General features: G+C 36.4%; 1 protein-coding gene across 1 annotated transcript in view; it reads left to right on the top strand.

Moving 5' to 3' along the window:
• The window catches only part of Pde4d (phosphodiesterase 4D), a 1,038,684-nt gene that overhangs the window by 145,361 nt on the left and 869,469 nt on the right, over nt 1-23,854 (top strand). Inside the window, exon 2 of the mRNA XM_028784385.1 lies at nt 10,072-10,301. Within this exon, the coding sequence (XP_028640218.1) occupies nt 10,072-10,301 (230 nt within the window). The remainder of the gene's footprint in view (nt 1-10,071; nt 10,302-23,854) is intronic.

Raw genomic sequence — 23,854 nt, 5'->3', positions numbered from 1 at the left:
TTTTAGTTTAAACCATCATACTGTGATACGTGTAAACTCAGTTTCAAAACCAGGCTTTGACTCTTACAAATAGGGTGACTCAGAACAGTATCACGTCTCTATATACCTCACTTTCCAGATATTAAAAATAGGAAAATACTAGTATTTCATGCAGTTTTTCTAGGGACCAGGGAGCTGTCTACAAATGTCATAGAGTCCAATAAATACAAATTTGTTAAAGAAGGAATTGATTATTTCTTACGTTGCTATTTTTGAAGTTCTAACACTAATAAACATGACTATAGGCTTAATGTATGTATCATTTTATTCATAATTTATCAAGGAAATAATTTACAGTGATGTGAATACTTAAGCTAAGAGCAAGAACATTACTCCAGCTTTCTGGGTATAGAGGGATTGAGATTTCTGTGTTTCTTCTTCTCATTTTTATAGCCTAGTTTTTGTCACTTTATTTTAGATTTCTAGACCTGGCTTATTATTATAAATATTTTCTTACTTAGTTGGTGATCTTAGCTTTCTCTTAACCTCCCACTTATAATAATATTTTATTAGGCATTTTTAAAATTAAAAGCAAACACAGTAGATTCTTTGTATTTCTGTTAAGATCGTGCATTAATACCTTGTTCCTCAACAGACAGATTCTCTTTTCCCACATAGCACCAAGAGAATAAGCTGGCTGGTTGTTAGCCTAGGTTTCTCGGAAGACATGACCTAAGGACCAAATATTAAAAAATAAAGTAAAATAAAAACCCTACAGCAAATGGTGTTCCGTAAAAGTGTGATTCTATTACTCTACTCGGTCTTGAAGTAAATAATTGGCAGTTAGTCATGTCTTTCCTTCAACATTTTCCCACCTACGAACAAAGTAGAATCATCTTCATTTTTTAGTGTCAGACTGTAAAGTGCAAAGCAATTTATAGAAGGTTAATTGAATTCTAGAGTTACAGATAGATTTTATTATTAATGAGAGTATTATTGAATGAGAAATACACTTTATTCCTTTTAGGAAAAGTTTTTTTTAAAGTTTTGGAGAGTTACAGGAAATGAATTTAGAAAATGCCAGTACTTCTATCTCTCTATGTTTGAGAAAAGCTCTGTGGATGCTAGAGAGCTATCTGTCCCCTTTGTGTCAATCTGAGGTGCAAATCTTCTTGTTTATAAGGAATTCAGCCTACAAGTGAATTTTCTATTTTGGTATACAGATATTCATTTGAAAATGGATTATGCTAATTCAGCACAATGGCCTTGTCACTAGAAAAAGGCTGTAGATCAGCAGTTCTCAACCTTGCTAATGCTCAACCCTTTAATAGAGTTCCTGATGTTGTGGTGATCCCCAACCACAAAATTATTTCATTACTACTTCATAACTGTAATTTTGTCTCTGTTATGAATCACTGTGTAAATAGCAGATATACAGAATATTTGATATGCAACCTCCAAAGGGGTTACAACCCCACAGGTTGAGAACCTCTGTTTTGGTTATTTATGTCTATTACTTTGATTTGTCAGTTTTCCATGGAATTATTTTGGTAATAGTAGTATTTAAAGAAAAACCATATATAATCAGTAATGAGATAAAGAGAAAATTTGGCAGGCTTACTGAATATTATTGCTGATTCCCAATTACTACTTTGATATATATAAAGGATTTTCTTGAGACATAAAAGAATGGCAGATAGAGGCAATCTACCCTTAACACCTTTTACTTAGATTCCAAATGTGGTTTTCAGTTCAGTTATACTGACTTCTTAAACTGGATCCTAATCCTTAAGGAGTTTCTTTGAGTTTCAAAATTGTCTTATTTTTCCTATATATTGAGATTAAGGCAAATCTTACTCTTGCAGAACTTGTTATACAAGAAAGGAATTTGACAGGAAGAAAGGAATGCAATGTAGGAAGAGAGTAAAAGTGTACTCTCATCTTAAGCTGTCCTTGTTTTCATACCATTAAACATTGACCTTACCGTGTATTGATTGAAAACCACAAGATTTTGGACCTGAAAATTGTCTTCAGGTTAACTTTATGCAAACTGTTGATTTACACCTTAGATGAGAATCCATAAAGTTTTAGTGGCTTTTTAGACCCAGCTTGTCATCAGTGGCTCAGTGGCTTAGAGTGTCTATCTCCTGATTTAACCATAAGTTGTTGTTAATTTCAATTATGTATGTAGGCCTGTTCTGAGCTTAGCTCTGCTCACACTTTAAAGTGAGTGTGAGATTTATGAAGCTGTGGTCATTCAGGATTCTTTTCTACCAGTGTACAAAATATCAGGAATAGTGCCTATTAAGGTAGTGTTACACAGTAGTTTTTATTCTCATATTTAATTAAAAGAGCTTTGGGGTTTTGACTTTTAGCATGATCAGCCATTTTGGTTTGTTTGGGATCATAGTATTTCTCTGTATATAAAATTTGAAATCCTATAGTTAAATATCCAAGAAAGGCAAGGTAGTTTGGACTTTACCTTGTTATGGAGTTGTTTGGACAATATATGACAGTGTGTATATAAATATACTTTATGAATATAAGTATAAATATACAATTTCATATACACATACATATATATGTATACATTGTCATATATTGTGTATGTATACTGTGTATATATAAAATATTATTTATAAATATAAGTATGAATGCACACTATCATGTACACACACATATATATAGATTGTCATATATGTATGTATATATGTGTGTATGTATATGTATTTGTGTGTATATGTATCTCTATATATATATGTTTATGGGAATATGTATACATTTATATATATGTATATAAGTGTATTTGTGCATGTGTGTATGTGTATATATCTCTATATATTTATGCACAAAGTGAGAAGGAGTGCTATCTCAGGATTTTGGTGAAAATTCAAGAAAGCTTGTATGAAACATAATACCACATAATAAATACTCAGTAAATATTAGTTTGACATTATTGTTTTTAACATTGTTTTGTAATAAAATTATATCACTCAAAGAAAAGACTTTCAAAATCTAAATCTGTATATGTATGATTTGTAATAAATTAACCATTTGTTTTAGTTTTGGCTTCTGTGTTCCTTTTTGAAGATCCTTCTTGTATTCCATTTGTAACTAAAGTGAGACAATGCAATCCCAATTTCAAGATAGATATCAGGAAGAAATACATATTTTTATTTGGAAATCAACCAGAAAAACAAGCATCAAAGCCAACATAATGCTATAAAAACAATATAGGGGGTTTGCTTGCCTTATAATGGTGATAGCTGCAATTGTTTTGAGCACAAGATATTTGTGCTCTACAAGCTTTATGTCTGGGCCAGGACAAGATCCTAAGATGTAAGTATTATTATCTCAGTCTCAGAAGGAATTATCTGGTTTCTTTTTTTATTTAAAAAGTCAGTTAAGTGTGTTTAAATACATTAATATGATCAAGAGCTAAACAAAGACTCTAAACTTATTCTGGATGCTTCAGAGTTTCTGTGGTATGAATTTACAACAAAAATGCTAACTTTCTGGAAAGATGCTAGGTCCCCAAGTGTGAATTTCTTCACTTATAACCCTCAAAAGAAAGAAAATCACTGTTTGTGATTGCTTACCACATGCAGGCAGTCTCATTTGATGCTTATAGGTCATTAGTACTGTTTTTTTTTAAATCAGTTTCTTCAAAGAGCACAAGTATGCGTGGGAATGCAAGGATTCCAAAGCTCACTTCTCCATTGAAGCATAATGCACCATTAGACAACTTTGAACAGATAAATATAATAAATGTTACTAGAGCAGATTTTTCAGCTTCTTAGAACTAATTATTGCCCTCATGGTATATTTTCTCTCAACTACAATCAAACTATTCAATTTTCTACTTTATAATAGATCTGGTTTGCCTTTGCATGTAGATAGTATATGGCAAATTTGTAAACTCTGGGTATAGTTTAAATTCTTATTGGGAACTCGGATTTTCTTTTATACCTTTAAAATTCCTCCTCACAATGTCTTATTTTGACACTTGGCAAGAAACCTGAAAATATGTGTTATAGATGAAGTCCTACCAAAATAAATAAAAGATAAGAGTCATGAACTTACCATGGTGCCACATGCTATTATCTATCACACAGAAGGTGGTGAGAGATGGCTAGGAAGTTCAATGTCAGCCTCCCTATTTGGAGAGAAGTATCCCTCCTATACACAGATCACAAAAGGACTGAGAACAAAGTCAGGGAAACAGCACCTTTCACAGTAGCCTCAAATAATATAAAATGTCTTTGGGGTATCTCTAACCAAACAAATAAAAGGTTTGTATAATTAAAAACTTCTTTTCAAGAAAGCAGTTGAAGAGGAAGTCAGAAGATGGAAAGATCTCCCATGCTCATGGATCTATAGGATTAATATAGTAAAAATGGCTGTCCCACCAAAAGCAATCTACGGATTCAAGGCAATCTCCATCAAAATGCCCACACAATTCTTCACAGACCTCGAAAGAACAATTTTCAGTTTCATATAAAAACAAAACAAAGAAACAAATAAACAAAGAACAGATTATCTAAAACAGTTCTGAACAATAAACAAATTTCTGGAATTATTACCATCCTCAACATGAAATTGAACTACAGAGTTATAGTAATTAAAACAGCATAGTATTAGCACACAAGCAGACATCTTGATCAGTGGGATTGGATTGAAGACTGAGATATAAATCCATACATGTATGGACAAATGATCTTTATAAAGAAGCCAGAACTTTACATTGAAAAAAAAAAAGAAAGACAGCATCTTCAAAAATGGTTCTAGTCAATTTGGATGGTATAAGAATTCAAATAGATCAGTACTTATTACTTCAATAAAATTCAAGTCCAAGTGGATTAGAGACATCTACATAAAATCAGATAGACTGAACCTGATAGAAAGGAGGAATAGTCTTGAATGCATTGGCACAGGAAAAGACTATCTGAAGAAAAAAAATCATTAACACAGGCACGAAGGTCAATACTTGATAAATAGGACCCCATGAAATTAAGAAGCTTCTGCACAACAAAGGATCCCATCATTCTGACAAAGTAGTAGCCTACAGAATGGCAAAAGACTGTTACAAACTATATAGTTGATAGATAGTTAATAACTATAGTAATTAAAATACTCAAGAAACAAGATATCAAGAAAACAAATAACCAAATAAAAATGGAGGCACAGATCTGAGCAGAGAATTTTCAAAAGAGGAAACTCAAATGGCTGAGAAATACTTAAAAATGTTCAACATTTTTAGTCATCAGGGAAATGCAAATCAAAACAGAGACATTTGCTCAACCACATTCATTGCTGTTCTATTCACAATACACAGAAACTGGAAACAGCTTAGATGTCCCTCAACCTCAATAGATGAATGAAGAAATGTAGTAAATGTTCATTAATAGAATATTACTCAACTAGTACAAAAAATGACACCATAGAATTTGCAGGTAAATGGATAGAACTTGAGGGGGAAATCCATCATGAGGGAAGTAACCCAGACCCAGAAAGACAAATATGGAAATATGGTGTGTATTCAGTTATATGTGGATATTAGCTGGTAAATTGATGATAACCAAGCTACAAACCATAGAGGCTAGCATCTTTGGTACAGGAAGGTACTCTGCATGTAAACAAAGAGGAAACATAAAGACCAACCTTGCTGCAAACACTGTAATCTACAATGCTGTCCTATCTGCAAGATATGCTAAGGCAAATATAGCATAAAGATTATAGCAGTAACCAAACAATATCCAATTTGAATTAAGGCCCACTACCTAAGATCGAACCCATATCTAACACTATCTGATCAGACCGAATCCATAGCTGACATATCTTGATCAGGATGATCAAGAACCTGAGACTAGTTTAGGGACCCATGGTAAAACCAAATACTTCTATTCTAAAACAAAATAGCAACAAAATAATTCCTAATGACATTCTGCTATACACATAGGTCAATGTCTTGCTCAGCCATCATCAGAGAAACTTGACCCTCAGAAAATATTAACAAAAGCAGACAATCAGAGATATGGAGAGAGTAATAGACCTTGGATTACTCAGCCCTAAATTGGATATCTCCATCAAATCTCTCCCCTTCTGACTCAGGGAATCTGTGGAAGGGGAGGAAGAATGTGTGTCAGAGCCAGAGGGAGTGGAGGACATCATGGAAATAAGGCACTGTAAATCAACTGGAACGAAGCTCATATGAACTCACAGAGACTGAAGCAGCATGCCCAGGGCCTGCTTGCACAGGTATAGGTCTATACCAAATGGGGGTCCTAGAGCTGAAAGGAGAAGTGTACATATACCCCACCTGTAACCCAGAAGCTATCTCCAATTAATAACCACTTGCAAATAAAAATGTAGTTTTCTCCAATTGTGTCAAACAGCTACTCTTAAGGTTAGGCTGCATGACCAGCAGTAGATGGCCAACAGAAAATAAATTCAACAGCATCATTGGATGATCACAACAGCCTCACAACATTCTTGTTAGGGCCTTTTCATTCTTTTACCCAAAATCTTTCAAAAATTTTTGATATAGATACATACACATACATATATTGTATAATATGTGTGTGTGTTGTTATCTTAAACATTTTTTTTATCCACAATACCCTTTGTGTACATAGTATGGCTTACAGTTGTGTGTTTTTCTGGGAGTACATCTGAGTGGAAGGGGATGTAAGGAACTGGGAGGAATAGAGGTAGGGAAAACTGTAATCAGAATATATTATATAAAAAAATACCTATTTTCAATACAATGATAAAAAATCATGTTAATAAAATAAGGCAAAAGAAGAAATGGAGGAGAAAAGAAGAAGAAGGAGGAGGAGGAGGAAGAGGAGAAGAAGAAGGAGGAGGAGGAGGAGAAGGAGGAGGAGGAGGAGGAGGAGGAGGAGGAGGAGGAGGAGGAGGCTGCCAACACACACAAGCTATTATTTTTTGTTTTTTAATTATTTTATTTATTTGTATCCCAAATGTTGCCCCTCCTCCTCACACGCACTCTCAGAGTTCTTCAGCCCATTCCCCCTCCCCTTTGCCTCTCAGAGGGTGCTCTCCTCCACCCCCAGGCATCTCCCATCCCTGACATCAAGTCTCTACAAGATTAGCCCCATCCTCTCCCACTGAGGCCAGACAAGATAGTCTTCTGCTACACATGTGCCAGGGGCCATTGACAAGCCCATGTATGCTCTTTGGTTGGTGGCTTAGTCTCTGGAAGCTCTCAGAGGTCCAGGTTAGTTGACACTGTTAGTCTTTCTATGGGGTTGTCATTCCTTTCAAGTCCTTCAGTCCTTCTCCTAACTCTTCCATAGGGATCCCTGACCTCAGTCCAATGGTTGGCCATGAGTATCTACATCTGTCCCAGTCAGCTGCTGGTAAAGCCTTTCCAAGGACATCCATGATAGGCTCCTAGCTGCAAGCACAACATAGCATCAGTAATAGCATCAGGCAGGGTTTGCTGGTCCATAGGATGGATCCGAAGTTGGATCAGTCACTGGTCAACCATTCCTTCAGTCTCTATTTTTTTTCTCTGCATTTCTTTTTGACAGGATCATTCTTTTTTTAAAAAAAAAAAAAATCACTCTTTTGAGTTAATTTCTAGCATTTCTTCCACCTCGATGTCTTTAGGATCTGTTCCCTAAAGACAATCTTAGCATAGTTTGTTTGTTTGGTGTTTCATTGTTTTCATATTTATTGTGTTTTTGCATTGAGATTTGCATGCCTGTTCTGATGGATGGCTCTTGTAATTTGATTCAATAGCCTTCAAAATAAGTGGCCTTCTCTGATCTTGTATCTTAGCATATTAGAATGTTGTGCAATATTGATTTATTTTAAACTGGCCACAGTAGTATACTTTTTCCTGTTTTCTTCTTTGGTTGCAAATTATAAGTTTGGGTAAAAAAAAAATCATACTATACTATATCAGTTAGAGAAGCCCATTGAGTTTAGGCTTTACCACCTCAGACTTCCTTTACCTGTGTTGTTAGGGATTAGTTGGCAGTAGGAACTTATGTCTCCTGATAAGCCTGTGTTATGGTTAGACCTGGAGTCAATTCCTTTCATTCAGGCTAGGACTGTAGCTGAGAAGCAAAGCACAAAGACTGTGGACTTGGTACATACACACCCATGCATGCACTCACATATATGACTCACGATATATAGCTCAGGGGGTGGAAACCTTACCTAGCATGTATAAAGATCCAATCCCAGTCTTCATGACTCAGCCAGAATTTCAGAACTGGAAAAAGTAGAGGCAGTCTGGTCAGAAGTTCAGTCATCATTGTGTACTTAGAAAGTTTGAGGTCAGCAGAGGAGACTACAAGAGACACTGTCTCAAACAAACAAAAAAAGTGAGTGTGCACGGAGGGTGTACTCAGATATGGGGGCACATGTCTAGAATCTCAGCTACTTCAGAAACTGGCAAAAAGGACATTAAGTACTATTGAATATGAGGATATCCTAAGTCAGAGAGACCATATCTCAAAATTAAAAAAAAATATTCAGGATTATAGATGTAGTTCACTGGCAAAGAATTTGCCTAGCACATGTGAGGTCCTGGGTTTGATCCCAGCACTGTGGGAGAGAGGAGAAACAAGGAAACAAACAAACAAAACATGATTAAAACTGATTCAGAAAGAAGGCAAAGATAAAACTTAAACATTTTAAAGATAGACAAACTAAAAAAGAGGTATTTTAATTGTTTAAGAATAGAAAAGTATAAATATAAAAGATGCAAACTTAAAAATAATAGAAATTGCTTTTATTATGTTTAGGTATGGGCCTTGAATTCCTGATCTCTTCAATACTTTTAACATGAAGGGGTGTTATATTTTGTCAAATGCTTTTTCTGCATCTAAGGAGATGATCACGTGATTTTTTTCTTTGAGTTTGTTTATATAGTGGATTACATTAATGGATTTTCATATATTGGACCAACCTTGTATCCTTGGGATGAAGCCTACTTGATTGTAGTTAATGATGGTTTCGATGTGTTTTGGGATTCAGTTTCCAAGAATTTTATTGAGTATTTTTGCATCAATATTCATAAGCAAGATTGGTCTGAAGTTCTCTTTTTTGGTTGGGTCCTTGTGTGGTTTAGGTATCAGAGTAATTGAGGCTATGGAGCACTCACAAAAAGGGACCTATCATGACTTCCCTGCTGTGAAAGACCCAACAAGCAGCTGAAAGAGTCAGATGCAGATATTTGTATCCAACCAATGGACAGAAGCTGCTGACCCCTGTGGTTGAACTAGGGGAAAGCTGGAAGAAGCTGAGGAGGAGGGCAACCCTGTAGAAGGACCAGGAGTCTCAATTAACCTGGACTCCTGAGATCTCTCAAACACTGGACCACCAACCAGGCAGCATATACCAGCTGATATATGGCCCCCAATATATATACAATAAAGAACTGCCGAGTATGTGTTTAGTCAGAGAAGATGTACCTCACCTTCAAGAAACTGGAGGCTCCAGGGAGTTTAGAGGTCTGCTTTGGTGGGAGGGGTTGGGGGTGGGGACATCCTTCTGGAGACAGGGGGATGGGGAGGAGGTACTGTATGTGGAACAGTTGGAAAGTGGACTGAGAGGGGGGATAAAATCAGAAGTTTAAAATAAATAAATAAATAAATAAATAATAATAATAAAGATGGACATTAAAAAAATAATGGAAATTTTACTTCCCTCTTCATAAGCATTCTCATAAGAAAAAGTACACTAACACTTATATCTTAGCAATGTATATATTAGAACATGTAATAAAATGAGTTTATTGTTTCATTCCACAGAAGATAGAAAAACACTTGATTCATGTTTGGCTTTATAGAAATCACACAAAAAGTTAGTAAATTTTTCACTAGGGATACCAACTGCTATGACCAAACCTAAATAAAAAACAAACCTATATATAAGTTATGAGTTAAAATCCTTTCAACAGATATTTTCAACATTAATGCTAATGTTGTTTATTGCCAATTAGCCTTTTTCATGTATAAGCTCCACTTAATTTTTCCCCACGGACATATGTCACTCCATAATGACATATGCTAGGACTCCTATTAATTCTGTGGACTTTCTTGAACTTTGCCTTAGGCCTCTGAGGAAACATTGCACTCCTGTAATGAAGAAGAGGACCATTTCCGTGGAATGGAGCCCTATCTTGTACGGAGACTTTCATCCCGCAGCATCCAACTTCCTCCTCTTGCCTTCAGACAGTTGGAACAAATGGACTTGAGAAGCGAATCAGAGAATATCCCTCGGCCAACCAGCCTCCCCTTGAAAATCCTGCCTCTGATTGCTGTCACATCTGCAGACTCAAGTGGGTGAGTGCCCTTGGGGATACTTCCATTGTATACATCGTGATGGTGATTGTTATGTGGGATGTTTGGGGGTTTGTTTGGGGAGGTACATTGTTTGATTTGAGGACAATGAGTTTTTGAATCAAAAACAAAAGAAGAATAATGAAAGGGTTTCTTCAGGTAACATCTGTCTTTGTAGGATGAGACATTTTGGCTGAACCGTTTCACAAGAGAGTGTTGAAAGTACTGGGTGACTTCTCTTAAGCATGCAGGAAAAGGAAATTGTACCAGAAAAACTTAGACTGGCAATAAGTGTTTTTTTTTTTACAGTTCTTAACAAATGATATATAATGGATTAATTATCATGTAGGCAGACACAGGCAGAAATAGTAGGTAATAATTCATTGAGGCTAAATAAATCTGGAATTAAGACTATGCTACACTGTAATTAGAATAAATGAAGATATGCGACTATATTCATGAGTCTAGTAATTTGGCCTCTGACACTCTAAGCTATTACTTGAATGCGATTTTAGCACTTATCAGTATTGATAATAATAAATCAATTTCACTCAGTCTCAGTAGTTATAAGAGAGTCAGCGAAAGTCTATCTGTGCCGTACAGTTTCCTACTTCTGCAGAGTGAGTACTTCCTATGGTGTTTGATCTACTTGGCAATGGATAATTAATTCACTAATAGTAACATTGGCCCATGAAACAATGAAATGAAGACAGTAAGCACATCTACTGTTTGCTCCCCTGGTTAGCTGTATTTTAAAGAAGTTTGGATGGACAAGAAAAGAGGAAACCAGAAAACCATATGTATAGACTCCCAAGTATTTGCTACAAGATGCCAGAAAAATCTCTTGTGCTACATAAAGGACTCTTGTTCATCCTCTGCAGGGTGAAAGGCATTTCTAGGGAAGGTACTTTCCAGATTTAAAAAGAAAAAAGAATGTGCTCAAGAGAAATTTGCCCAGTGAATTCAACTCTAAGAATATTGAATTTAGTTTCTTAAACTATCACTTACCAGTCCACAAGCCCCATGCTGTTTAAAAAAGAAAGTAAAATCAATTGCTACTATAGAAGATCTTAAATTCTCACTTTGTTAGCAGGGAAAGAGGAAATATGTATTATTATATTTTTCTTGATCAACTACACATAAGGAAACTGTGTAAATAAATATTGAGCAGTTTCATAGTATGACAGGCAGGAATTGAGTAGGGCAACCTGACGTGAAGATTCTTTGCAAAAGTACTGTAGCCTTGAACTTGATTGAAATCAGCTTCACTGGTGTTCATTGACGTAGAGAAGAGGATTCAGACACCAGGACATCAGTCTCTCCCAAGATCACCCCTAGGTGATCATCTTGGAGAACATCCAGAACACATTAGTTATTCTTGTGGTTATTATTTATTATAATGATCAGTTTTAAAAGAAAAGTCAGCAAAGAGTCACATGGACACCTGGTCAGACACAACCATCCCAAAGTCCCCTCCCAAAGTAGAGGCAGGACTGCTCCATCCACAGGTTGTAATGGCTTGGTAGTGAAGTTTTCTCTGGGAATCCTGCATAGAACTCGATATCCAGATTTTCCTCTGTGAATAGTCACCCTCTCCTCTGCCTATGAGCCTAGGATGTACCAGTCCAGACTTCCAGGAGAAAAGTGGGTGAGAGACAGAAACCACAGTGTCTGTATAAACAGTTTGGGCATAAAGTGCCATACCTTCCATATAAGGAATGCTGAGAAATTAAGCCTCCAGAAAGGAGTCCCCAAATGCCAGCTCAGGGTCCCTCTTTCCAAGTAACCTTTTAAAATTCAACAGTCATAGCCCTAATTAACTCTTTTCTGTACACAAGATGCATCTTAGAATAATTGCCTTGCTTTCTCCACACTTGAGGAGGACGGCTTTCTAATTAAATTTCACTAGACTAATTTAAGTTCCTGATATACTAAATTAATGTTGGTATTGGAGAAGTTTGGTGGATAACATGATTTCTCATTTCAAGGTCATGTGCTTTTAAAAGAAAATACTGAAGTGTATTTAATATTATCTCTTTCTTGTTTGATAATGTGTATAATTAAAAACCTTAGGTAAGAGCTAAACGTATTTAATTAAATTTGAATGTGTTGCTCAAAACAGAGTCCCCAAGTGGAAAGGAACTTTAAGGATTTAGAATGCCAGCATCCTAGAACTTTTGTTGTTTCAAAATTTAATTTTGTCTCAATGCAGAACCAGAGATTCAAGTTTCAGTGATTACTGTTTACATATTTATGCAATATGATAAAGAAATAAATGTGTGCTTTACAAAGGGACAAAGATGACTTTTTGTTCCAAAAGACAGCCAAGAGAAGCCACAAAGAAGAGCCAGTAAGCAGAAAACAGAGACAAGAGAGTTACTGAAGGAACTGCTAAGACCTAAGAAAACAAAAATAAGTTTTGAATTAAATATCAGGTGTCAGGAAATTAAGAAATATAAATTTCAGAAGTTAGAAATGTTACTCTGCAGCCATTTCATTTAAATTAGAACTTTAGATTCCTTCCAAACTGTGAAATCATATCATGGTATCAAATAAGGGATGGGGGATTCATATTCCTCTCTGTAAGTTGATCAGAGCCCAGTTACGCTTTAGTAAGGACCAGTGTGCCCCTCAGGCCCTCTCGTCAAGTTGTTCTGAGGCCTTAGCAATTGTATATGTGTCGATGGGAAAGCAGACTTGTAAACATTTAGATTTACCTTCCTTTCTTCCTCAGCATCATAGCTTTTTTGTTTTCAATTTTTAAAATTCTAATTAAGAATAATCCCATAATTTTCCTCTCATCCCTCTGATTTCCCTTCCTCCAATGCTTCCCATAGTGAAACTCCTCTCAAACTCATAACCTCTTTACCTTGGTTATTATTGTTACTCATCTATACAAACATATAAATAAACCTGATCTAGTGAGTCCATTTGGTGTTACTCATACGTATGTGATTTCAGAGCTAACCATCTGCCATCTTTCTTTGAAATCATATGGCTCTTTCAATTATCAGGCAGTGGTGAGTCTAGAAATATATTCTTCTCCTGGAGAAAACCACGCTGTAGACCTGGGGGCATCTGACATATGCATAGGAATCTTAGACTAAGAGAACGAGGCTGTAGATGCTAGTAGTCTCTTCATGAAGTACGTGGGTCAGAAAGACTGGAAAGCAGAGGCCCTTTAATTGGTAAGACTTACATAATTCTCCTTTGAAGTCATCTCTTTCTTAGTAAGGAAGTGATCTTTATTTTCTGCTTCTGAATTATTATTATTGTTGTTGTTGTTATTTACACTTTCACATATTAAGTGCAGCATGAATATTGCCCACTCTGATCCCCACTTCCCTGCCTCTGTTCACTCACCACAGATCTCCCTCTCTTGTTAAATTCTAGTCACTTTGTTTTGGGATCCACTCAGATAAACTAAGGGCATGAGTGTGACAATGTATTTAGAATTATCTATTAAAGTCTGATGGTTTCAGTATAGCATACAGAACAGAGGGCAGACTGTAAATAGCCAGTTGTTCATAGATAAAAGATATTGTCCGATAAGCCCTTCCCATTTCCTTGGTGATATTTAGTAGAACCAGTCTTGTGTGGGCACTAGAGTTGATACAAGTTAACGATTACAATAGTTGTGTGGAGTCTAGAGAATGGTTATGTTATAAGGAATGAGAATGGTCCTTTAACCATTGGCTAAAACTATGACTAAGCTGCTAGGTTGTATGTATGTGCATGTGTGCATGTGTGTGTGCATGTGTGTGTGCGTGTGTGTGTGTGTGTGTGTGTGTGTGTGTATTTTGTCGTGAGCACAAAACAGAATTGTTAAGACTGGATACACCAGGGAGTTTGAACCCACCCATATGTTAGTGTTCCATGTAAGGTAGGATTTTTTTAAGTTCTGTCAACATTGATTGACCATCTTGGAAATAAGAGTGGCAGCTATTAACAGCTTAAAATCATATAGTCAGTGAAGAAGTAACTTGGACTTCTGTGATTTTATGTACATCCTTCCTAATTAATTAATCCTTCCAATCCATTAGTGTTTACAAATCTTATTAAGCCATAAAGTACACACAGGAAAATATGTAAAGCTTGAGTCTGTGCCTCTTTTCTGACTTATCAATAAAGAGTAGGGTTGCTTGTTCTTGGATTTCATAGAGACAAGATCCAATCCCTACTTTCCTTGAGTTTGGCATCTTTACTCAAAATGTATTTTGTCTTTAATCTGTCAATGTAGGTGAAAATATCATTGGTTTGTTATTTTTGTTAAGATTCACTGTGCATTTTGTGATTATACCATAATTTACTTTTCCATGTCTCCTTACTGATTGGTAGGCATTGGAGTTGGCATTGGAGTTACTTCCGGCTTGGTGATATCATGACTACAGGTCAATGAGCATTCTTGAGCAAATCTCATATAGATATGTGGATAATTCATTTCAGTTACATTTCTAGGAATTGAATGGAGTAAATTGTAGATGTTAGGTTTTTGGCTCACTGAATACACATAAGCATTTGGACCGGAGGAAAGCACTGAGATTCTTGCACACATTCACACAGGACTTCATCTGTTAGATCAACCAATGTACAGAAATTCTCTATTCTAGCTACTGTTTATGCTGATGGACAGTTAAAGGGTTTCTTTTGTTTTGTTTTAACATTTTTATTTATTTTCTGTACATAAGAGCATACTGTAGCTTAAGAAGGCATTATATCCCATAATGGTTGTGAGCCACCATGTGGTTTGCTGGGTATTGAACTCAGACCCTCTGGAAAAGCAGACAGTGCTCCTAAACACTGAGCCATCCCTCCAGTCCTGTGAACAGGTATCTTAATGTGGTTTTAGTTTAGGTTTCCATGATGAACAATGATATTGTTTACGTTTTGATACATTGTTGAACATTTTTGATACCTCCTTTGTGGCATGTGCGCTTGAATACTTTTCTAGTTTTTTTTTTCTTTTACTTGTTAAATTTGAAGGATCCTTTAGGTAGTCTAAACATAAGAGTTGTATTAGATATATGTGTTGTGGTATGGGTATTTTCTCATAGTCAGCAGTATAAATTTTTATTTCCTGTTTGTTTTTTCAACATGGTGGGCCCTCAAAAGTGTGAGTATTTGCAGTTGAGATAAAATGAAATATCAGAGAAATGATAGCTTAAGAGGCTTGATGCAGTAATGATAGAAGGTAAGAAGAAAGAAAAGGAAGGAAGAACCAAAAAAAGGGGCAAATGGCACAAAAATGAATACTATGCATGGGTTCTGAAGACAGGCAGTAGACCCTGCTTAAAAAGGAAATAGCAGCTGGTACACACACCACTAACTCTCAGGGTAAATTCCTCTGGGGAGGATGGTTGTTGGGTCCTGGGATGGTGGCTAGTGGCACCTGTGATACACAGGCAGTAGAGATGCAGATAGAAGAAAGTTGATAATGGAATTACACCATGTTTTTGGTGATTGCAATTCGGCAGGGGCTGGGGTTCTCCATTGGGTGGCTTGGCTGTGAGCTCTGCCTTGTCATTTACTAGCATTGCATCTTGGGAAGGAACTTCAAGTGCCTATCTCTGTAAGGGTAAAATAGTTTCAGTTGTTTTGTTCCTGACATTTTGTATATGCTTGATAAATGACAAGAGCTTTTACTACTATTCTGGGAAAAAAATCAAATTTGTTGTAGGTGCTATGATGTCACTTTCAGAAACTGGCTTCGAAGAGCCTCTACTAATAACTTTGGGGTTGAAATAGATGTTCTAGCAGATGCCGGAGGGAGGCTGACTTCTGTTTCTGATTCAGAGAGTCACCGTTACTGTGGGACTTATATGTATGTCAATAAGTCTTCATCTTGCTTTTAGCATTATTGGCAGACAACAATCTTGATTTAAGTGCTATTCAACTGTGTCTGAAATGACAGTAGAGGTTGTCCTTCCAGTTTACTTCTACATGTAAAAGCTGACTTCTCCACTACATTTCACCCTATTCAAAAACCCCAAAAGAAATCATGAGTTTCATCTGGCCCCCACCTCAGAAACTGGCTTATGTTTCCTCAGTTGCTCATATACTGCAGGTACTCTAAGGGGAGTTTAGCTTGACACACAAAAGATAGTCACTCTCTACACTGGAGTGTAGAGGAAGGGGAGGGAGGTGGTGCTAAATCTCTCTAGTCATGCTTGATTGCTGCATTGGCCATAATAAAAGAAGAGCCAAGGAGCAAGTTGTTCCCTTGTGATGGGATGACACAGCTCTGGATGGATGTATAATATCCAGGCCTATATGTGGGAGGAGAATATTATGAGCATTTCTTCATCACTGGCATCCTATTACCTGTCTGGAGGAGTACACTGGGTACATTTATATCACTATGTCCTATTTTAAAAGTGAAAAGAATTTAGAGGAAGAAATGATCCCTCCTGGGAATTAAATAGCACATGGGAGAATTATTTAGTCACATAAAGTTCATTTTACGAGGTTCTTACAGACGTATCTCCACGAGTGGTGTGTCATTTGCATGGGGGGTGGTCCCAGTTGCCAGTTAGATGACGAAGTCTTTGATCGAGCGTTCAATGCCTAGTCTTCTTGAGTACAAAGTGTACACCACAGTGAACACACACAAAAATAAAATTAAAAAATTTTTAGCATTTAATGACTCAACTGAAATCCAAACAAAAGGTGAAAAGAAGAAAAGCAGAAATCTGCTTAGAGCAGACGCCTCTGTCTTTCCATATCTGTACCCTTCTAACATGAAGAGGTATTAGCAGTAGGCATTTTGTTTTTGAGGTATTTTAGTTGTAAAGATTTATGAAGCTAAAGGTTGTATGGCACATCCTCCTTGTTGAGCCTACACCTTCATATTGATTGCATGCTCATGTATCAGGAGATTCATTTGCTAGGGTTGCTAGGGTCTTATTGAACATTATATAGAACATCTATAATCGACTGGACACAGCTGCCTATGGCTTATGGGGGGACAAATAACCGTAAGTGTGAGAGATTCAGTAGCAATGCATCATTCTTGAGCTGTATGTGGTTTTAAAAATGAATAACCAAAAAAAAAAACCAGATAAAAAGCAATATGCCTAACAGAGTTGAAGAGACAAGCAACATAGAAGCAATGTAATTCTTTTGCCTCTGATTTATTTAATTTGAATTTATTTACATAATGTTCTATGCTAAACGTTTTAAGATAATCACAAAACATCATAGCCTTTCTGTTCAATTAAGTCTAGTCTACTTTGGCTTTATAACTTGTGATTCTTCAAGACTAAAATTAGTTCCAGAATAATGGAGTAATTTCTCCCTACTATGTTTATTGACATTTTATTTTGATAATCAGTAGATGTTTGTGTTTTTAATCTAAAATAAACAAAACAAAATGCTGATTTCTTTTCTTCATACATCATAGACTCTCTGAAGGGTTCACATTATCTGCCGTGTTCACAGTTTACAAAATAGTAGGGTAATTATCAAACAACAGTGTCCTTTCTTCACTGTGTGATTCATTTTTAGTATTGCATAATTCCTGGTATCTGCATTAAGGATTTCCTGGCTATGTAATATACCATGATATTTTACTCTTAGATGTGTAATGTATTGGCTTATAGAAGGAAATAGTTTTTATTTTTAAATCAAGATGTTATAGTTCATGGTCTCAAAAACACCAAAGAGGGAAGAGGATGTGAATTCATTATACTCTAGCATCTGGTATGAGTGGCTAATCATTTTTCATGCCAACTTGATTTATTTAAATCATATAAGTTGCTTTGGAGTCAGATACTTCCTAACAGTGAGCTCACTGAACCACTTACTTCATTGCAAAGGATAAGAGGAAGCTGTAATACATAAATCACTCTGGACAATGAGTGGCACTCAGGAGGTCAAGGGGCTGAGAAGGTAGGCAGGGGTAAAAGGCCAGGAGGCAACAGTCCAGAGATGAATGGGATTAGCATAGATGTCAAAAGAAAGGTTAATCAAGAGAGGAGAAATGTGACCATCAGTATATACACATGGATAAATGGAGGTATACTCACAGAAGCTCAGCTAGGAGAAAATAGAACAGCCTTCCCTCAGTGTGTCACAGGGAAGTGACTCCTCAGGAGACACCTGGTTGGGAAGAAGTTAGGATGTGAGCTAACCCTCCAGTAAAAAACGCTGGAAATGAAAGGGTGTTTATTCACCCTGGTGAGAAGAAAATTCTGCAGGACTTCACTGAACAAGAGAACACTGAGAGGGATTTAAACAAGAGAAAAATGATAGCGCAAGATCAGGCTGAGACATTGAAAGAACACACACACAGAGGGAAGAACCTGTGTCTCAGATGGATCTTCTGTAGGAGACAAGGAGAGCTAATTTCCCAAACATTTATAAGAATTTCTTAGCTGTCCCCTAACAGAGAGATGCTCACTCATTGGAGTGGGTGGACCATGGCTAGTAAACCTCACTGCAAGTTCCACTATGGTAATCTGGAGTTCTTGATATTTTCAGCATCTATTACAAACAGCAGCATCTTGTAGTTTTGAAGATGTTGGCATTTTCTAAAATATTCAGCTGTTTTTTAGATTTATTATAATAGAATATAGTAAATGAGGGGTATTTTTAAGGATGGGTATTCATTTTTATGTTCAGTTAGGGTATACTTTATTTTAAACTTTTGTATACCTAGCTCTGATGATCTCACTAGATAATGTAATAACTTAAGTGTTCTGAGGTAGCAGCCAGGTTTTCATTTGCAAATTTCCTTTCTTAGAAATGATGGCCAAGTTAAAAACTGTAGCTTCCTCTTCTATTCTCAAACACTCTTTCTGAAATGTGAGCACTATTCTAGTTAATCATGACAATCTAGGCAGTAAATTCTATGTGATTAATTCTATTTGCAGAATGCATTCTTTGATAAATTGGGTTGATATAGTGGCGTTGATAAAACAATGCATGCACTGTGTTTCCATGAATTTGGAAGCAATATATTATTTCAGAATTTAATATGAAGTAACCTGAAGCCTATTATTTTTATAGAAGAGTTTATTTTGGCTTATGGTTGTAGAGAGATAAAAGCCTGTTAACACCATAGTAGCAAAGAATGACAATGGGTAGGAGACAGGTGAGTTCACATCTTCATAATGCACAGAAGAGGTAGAGAGAGCAAACTAGTAATGGCTTGAGTTTTTAAACTCTCAAATTCTACCTCCTCCAACAAGCCCATACTTCTTAAACTTCAACTGGACCAAGTATTCAAATGCCTGAGACAAGGGGAAGTATTTCTTATTCAAACCACATTAATTAGTCAGGAGGCTCTCCTGTCTCCATGTACTTTTATAACAAGTATTTGTTTTAGTTTTGGAGATTATAATCACACTATCTCCCCTTCCCTTTCTCTCCACCAAACTCTCCCACATGCCTAGTAGTTGTTTCCTTCCTTTGGAAGCTTGCTAGACACATATGGTACCATGAAAGATGAAGCTTATTGCTTTTGTTTAATACTATCTGAAAGAATTGCATGCTTGAGAACTAGCATTAACACAAATTTTCACTGTATCTTTTGTTACCTTGGCAGAGTAATTCTTTTAGTTAATTCAAATGTCCTAAGATAGTATTTGTGACTCTAATTTAGCAATTTCATAGTATGCTATGTTTAAAAATGACGGTGTGCACCATAAAGACCTAAACAGTGAGTGCTGCAGCTTGTCTTGAAAAGAAATGTAAAGGTTTACTGACTTCTAGAAAGTTGCTACAACAAACTAAGACCAGAACCCCATTTTTTTGGCATATAGGCTCTAGTAAGTTCAGCCCAAGAACTTGAGACTGAGATGAGAGCTGATAATTTTAAATTAATTGCTTCTGTAAAACTTTCTGTGTGTCAAAAATACCCTTTGCTATTGGCAAGCAGTGAATGGCTAGTAATGAAAATTAACATGCATGTACCATTATGTAGTTGTTAAGATGATTGTGGTGATACCTATGGATGTCTTCATAACCCATTTTGAAAAAAGGAAACAAACAAGTATGTCCATATTGAAGTTACAGTACCTTGAAACGGAAAATGGATCCCCAGACAGAGTTATTAATTTAACAGGCTGGCAAGCCAAGCATGGGTAAGATTTTGCACAGAGCCTTACCAACCTAAGACAGAAGTTCATTGCTTTTGAGAATACATATTCCACGACAGGTAAAAAAGCCATTCTTGTCAGAACAACCTAAGACAGGCTCAGTATTGTTTATGAAATAAAAAAAGGGGGAGAGGAGGAGAGCTTTGGGGGCTGCTTGGCAGGAATCTGACATTGGCCAAGGATAAGAAAATGGGCTTCAGATAGGAATCTGACATTAGGCTAGAACAAAGAAGTTATTTTAGGCAGGAATCTAAATATTAGGCTAGAACAAAGAAGCAATTTCAGGCAGGAATATAAGTATTAGGCTAGAACAAAGAAGTAGGCTCCAGGCATGAAAATGACTTTGGGATAGGACAGGGAAGTAGGATCAGATATTTCGCTCATCTTGATAAGCTCTTATTAAGAGTGATCATGGGAGTGTTCATGGAACTCTGGTTATTGCCTTGCTTGTTGACTATTTGTGTTTATGGTCTTGCTTGTTCCTTAACTATTTGCATCTATTGTATTGCTAGTTCCTCAAACTAGAACTTAAAACTTGCATGTGATTGAAATGATGTAAAAGCAAAACGGATAGAGGGTGGGATGGGGGTTTCTGGGGAGGGGTGGGAAATAGGGAAAGGGGATAACACCTGAAATGTAAATAAATAAAATATCCAGTTAAAAAGAAAGTTACCATACTACACCATTCTTGCACCTGTCTAAGAATTGGAAAACAATGTGAATAACATAGTTCTCTGATATAATTTATTCCATCAAAAGGTTGTAGTAAAATTAAATATAAGTTTTATTAGCTGTTTTATGCATCTAAGTATCTACTAGCCCCTGATATCTGATAGACACTGAGTGAGGTACTAGGAAGAAAGTGCAATCAGGTGAGTCTATGATATGTGTGCTCACACATAATCAAGTAAGAAATTTGGCAACTATGGAGTAAGGTTCGTGGACCTTCAGTTTTTCCAAAGATTACTTTATTTTAATCATTTCTCTGTCTACAATTTTCTAGAGAACACCATAAAAAAAATAACTGATCAAAGAAAACTGAGCATTAGCTCCCCGCAATGAAGGAGATACCAACATTAAATTGTAGGTTTTCAGAAAGGCAAAGAAATAATATTCATGAGGCTCAAGAACAGTGATTCTCAACCTGTGGATTACAGAATTATTGGCCAAACAGCCAATTCACTGGGGTTTAAAGACCATAAGAAGATACAAATATTTACATTACAATTAACGATAGTAAAAGTATAGTTAAGAAGTGACAACAAGAATAATTTTATAGTTGGGGTTCACCACAACATGAGGTACTATATTAAAGGGTCAGAGCATTAGGAAGGGGGACAACCACTGCTCAAGATTAAAACCTTTCTAGATGAAAATAATTGGAATTTGGCAGAATTTAGCCTGGTTTTGCCCAGATAGATAGGAGAAGAAGTTCTGCCTTCCATAGCAAATCTGTGTGACAGGTGCTCGTTGGCTGTCCTCTGGCAGTTAGAGCAAGGCTCTGTACCTCTATGTGGTCAGGCTGACCCACAAAAATATATGCAGCTTTGTTGACTGGAAAAGATCATTGCATTGTATTTGTGACTCTTGATGATGTGGCCAGGGCCAGTATGTACCATGCTGTTGACCAACAGAATTCTGAGGATACTATACACCATTAAATTAAGCCCCTGGCTGATTGTTAGGTTTGCATCATCCTGTTCATGTCTGGCTCTTCAAACTCCCTGTCCTTTCTGAATACTATTCTGTATTCATCTGGTAAATTTCTATTGTTTATGCCTAGGTGGTGATTTCTATTGCTTGTGGCTATGAACCATGACATGGAGACAGCCCTTGAATTTATTATAAAATGTATCAAGTTTAGAAATCAAGATGCAAGAAGTATTCTAAGTCTTCTAGAATTTAATTGTCCTATCAGTAGTACATTTGGAGGAAGCAAAGAGAAAAGTGAGTTTCATTTCAGTGCTTTTTATATATACAAAGGGGCAACAAAGTAAGGGCATCAGAGGGAAGAGCCTCTCGAGATGCCCCTGGCTAACTTCAGAAAGCTCTCAATATGGAGATAAAGACAGGGCCTCCATGTAATTATTCCCCTTTGACTGTTCAAGCTGGTAGGCTTAAAATGGACTCCTAATGAGAGTGGTTTGCACTGCAATTAATTAAAAGCATGAAATTAAAAGTAATGACTCCTCTCTCTCTAGAGAATATTCTTTATAAGTGTTTTTAACTTCCCTGTCTCAATGTGAACTCACTCTCTTTGTCTCACTTTCCTTCTTTTCTTCTCTCTCTACTTTCTTTCTTCCTCTACTGAAAGAAAACTAATTCCAATCCAAAACAGTCTACAGGCAGAGGCATTCTTCTTAACACTGGAGCAAACTTTTATCTAACCGGTTTTAGTGTCTCACATTTAACAGTTGTTTCTGATATAAATGTTTTGAAGGCTATTACAAGTAAAAAATAAAAATGTCCAATAAACCTTTGGCACAGATGCTCTTGTCCTCTAAAAGTCTTTTTTTCTTTATTGTAATGTAAGAGAATGACAAACAGGCAAACAGACAGACAAATAGACTACAAACAGCTGGAGAATATAAGAATATGAACACATGCATGAAGTTCTTATGAAGAATTATTACAGAGGCAGATCATCCCTGGAATTTGAGAAAACAAACATTTCTCAAAACAATCATCTTGAGAAGCCTAGTGGTCACACCTTGTTCCCCAAACCCTTCTTCCACCTGAACACTTCAGTTATAATCTCATGCCTCAAAATTGGTTTTATTATGATGTCTTCTATGTGAAAAAACTAGCTGCTCTTTGTGGGGTGAAATAGAATGGATCTAGGAGGTCCATGCATTGTGAGGTGTTTAGTGTCCTGCCCAAGGATCAGTGTTAGTGTGATCAAAAGAAATGGATACAGATATGGACTCTAAAATTCCTCACAACATTAGCCACATGTGAAGTATTAGTTAATAAAACTCCAACAAATCTGATGATTGGCCAACGAAAAGTGTGAAATAAAAACAGTGAAGAAAGAGATTTGGTGCCAATATGAAACTTGAGGAAACTACATATTACAACATGGTGCCTGTATGTCTATATGTAAATATACATATTTGTGTTTGTGTGTGTGTATGTATGTATGTATGTATGTATATGTATGTATGTATAAATTGCCTGAACCAGAAAAACAAGATAATAGTCCTCATTGTCTTTTATCTCAGCATCTTGTAAGAGTTGACCAGTGAGGAAGATGGTATTAACAAGAACATTATACGTAATGCACCACTACCTTTACTTCACAGGTAGGAGAACTGCAGTGTGGATGGGTTAAATCATGTCCTCAGAGTCAATGAAAAAATAAGATGTAACCCCAAATCTAAAAGTCTCCAGTATTGATCTATGTATACCAGAATTCCCAGGTCCAATTTAATATAACCTTTGTGGTGATCCCAATCCACA

Source organism: Grammomys surdaster, unplaced genomic scaffold (assembly GCF_004785775.1).
Source record: "Grammomys surdaster isolate TR1022 unplaced genomic scaffold, NIH_TR_1.0 99, whole genome shotgun sequence".
NCBI classification, from domain to species: domain Eukaryota; kingdom Metazoa; phylum Chordata; class Mammalia; order Rodentia; family Muridae; genus Grammomys; species Grammomys surdaster.
The sequence above is the reverse complement of the archived record's forward strand: the minus strand, read 5'-3'. Positions and strand labels throughout refer to the sequence as shown.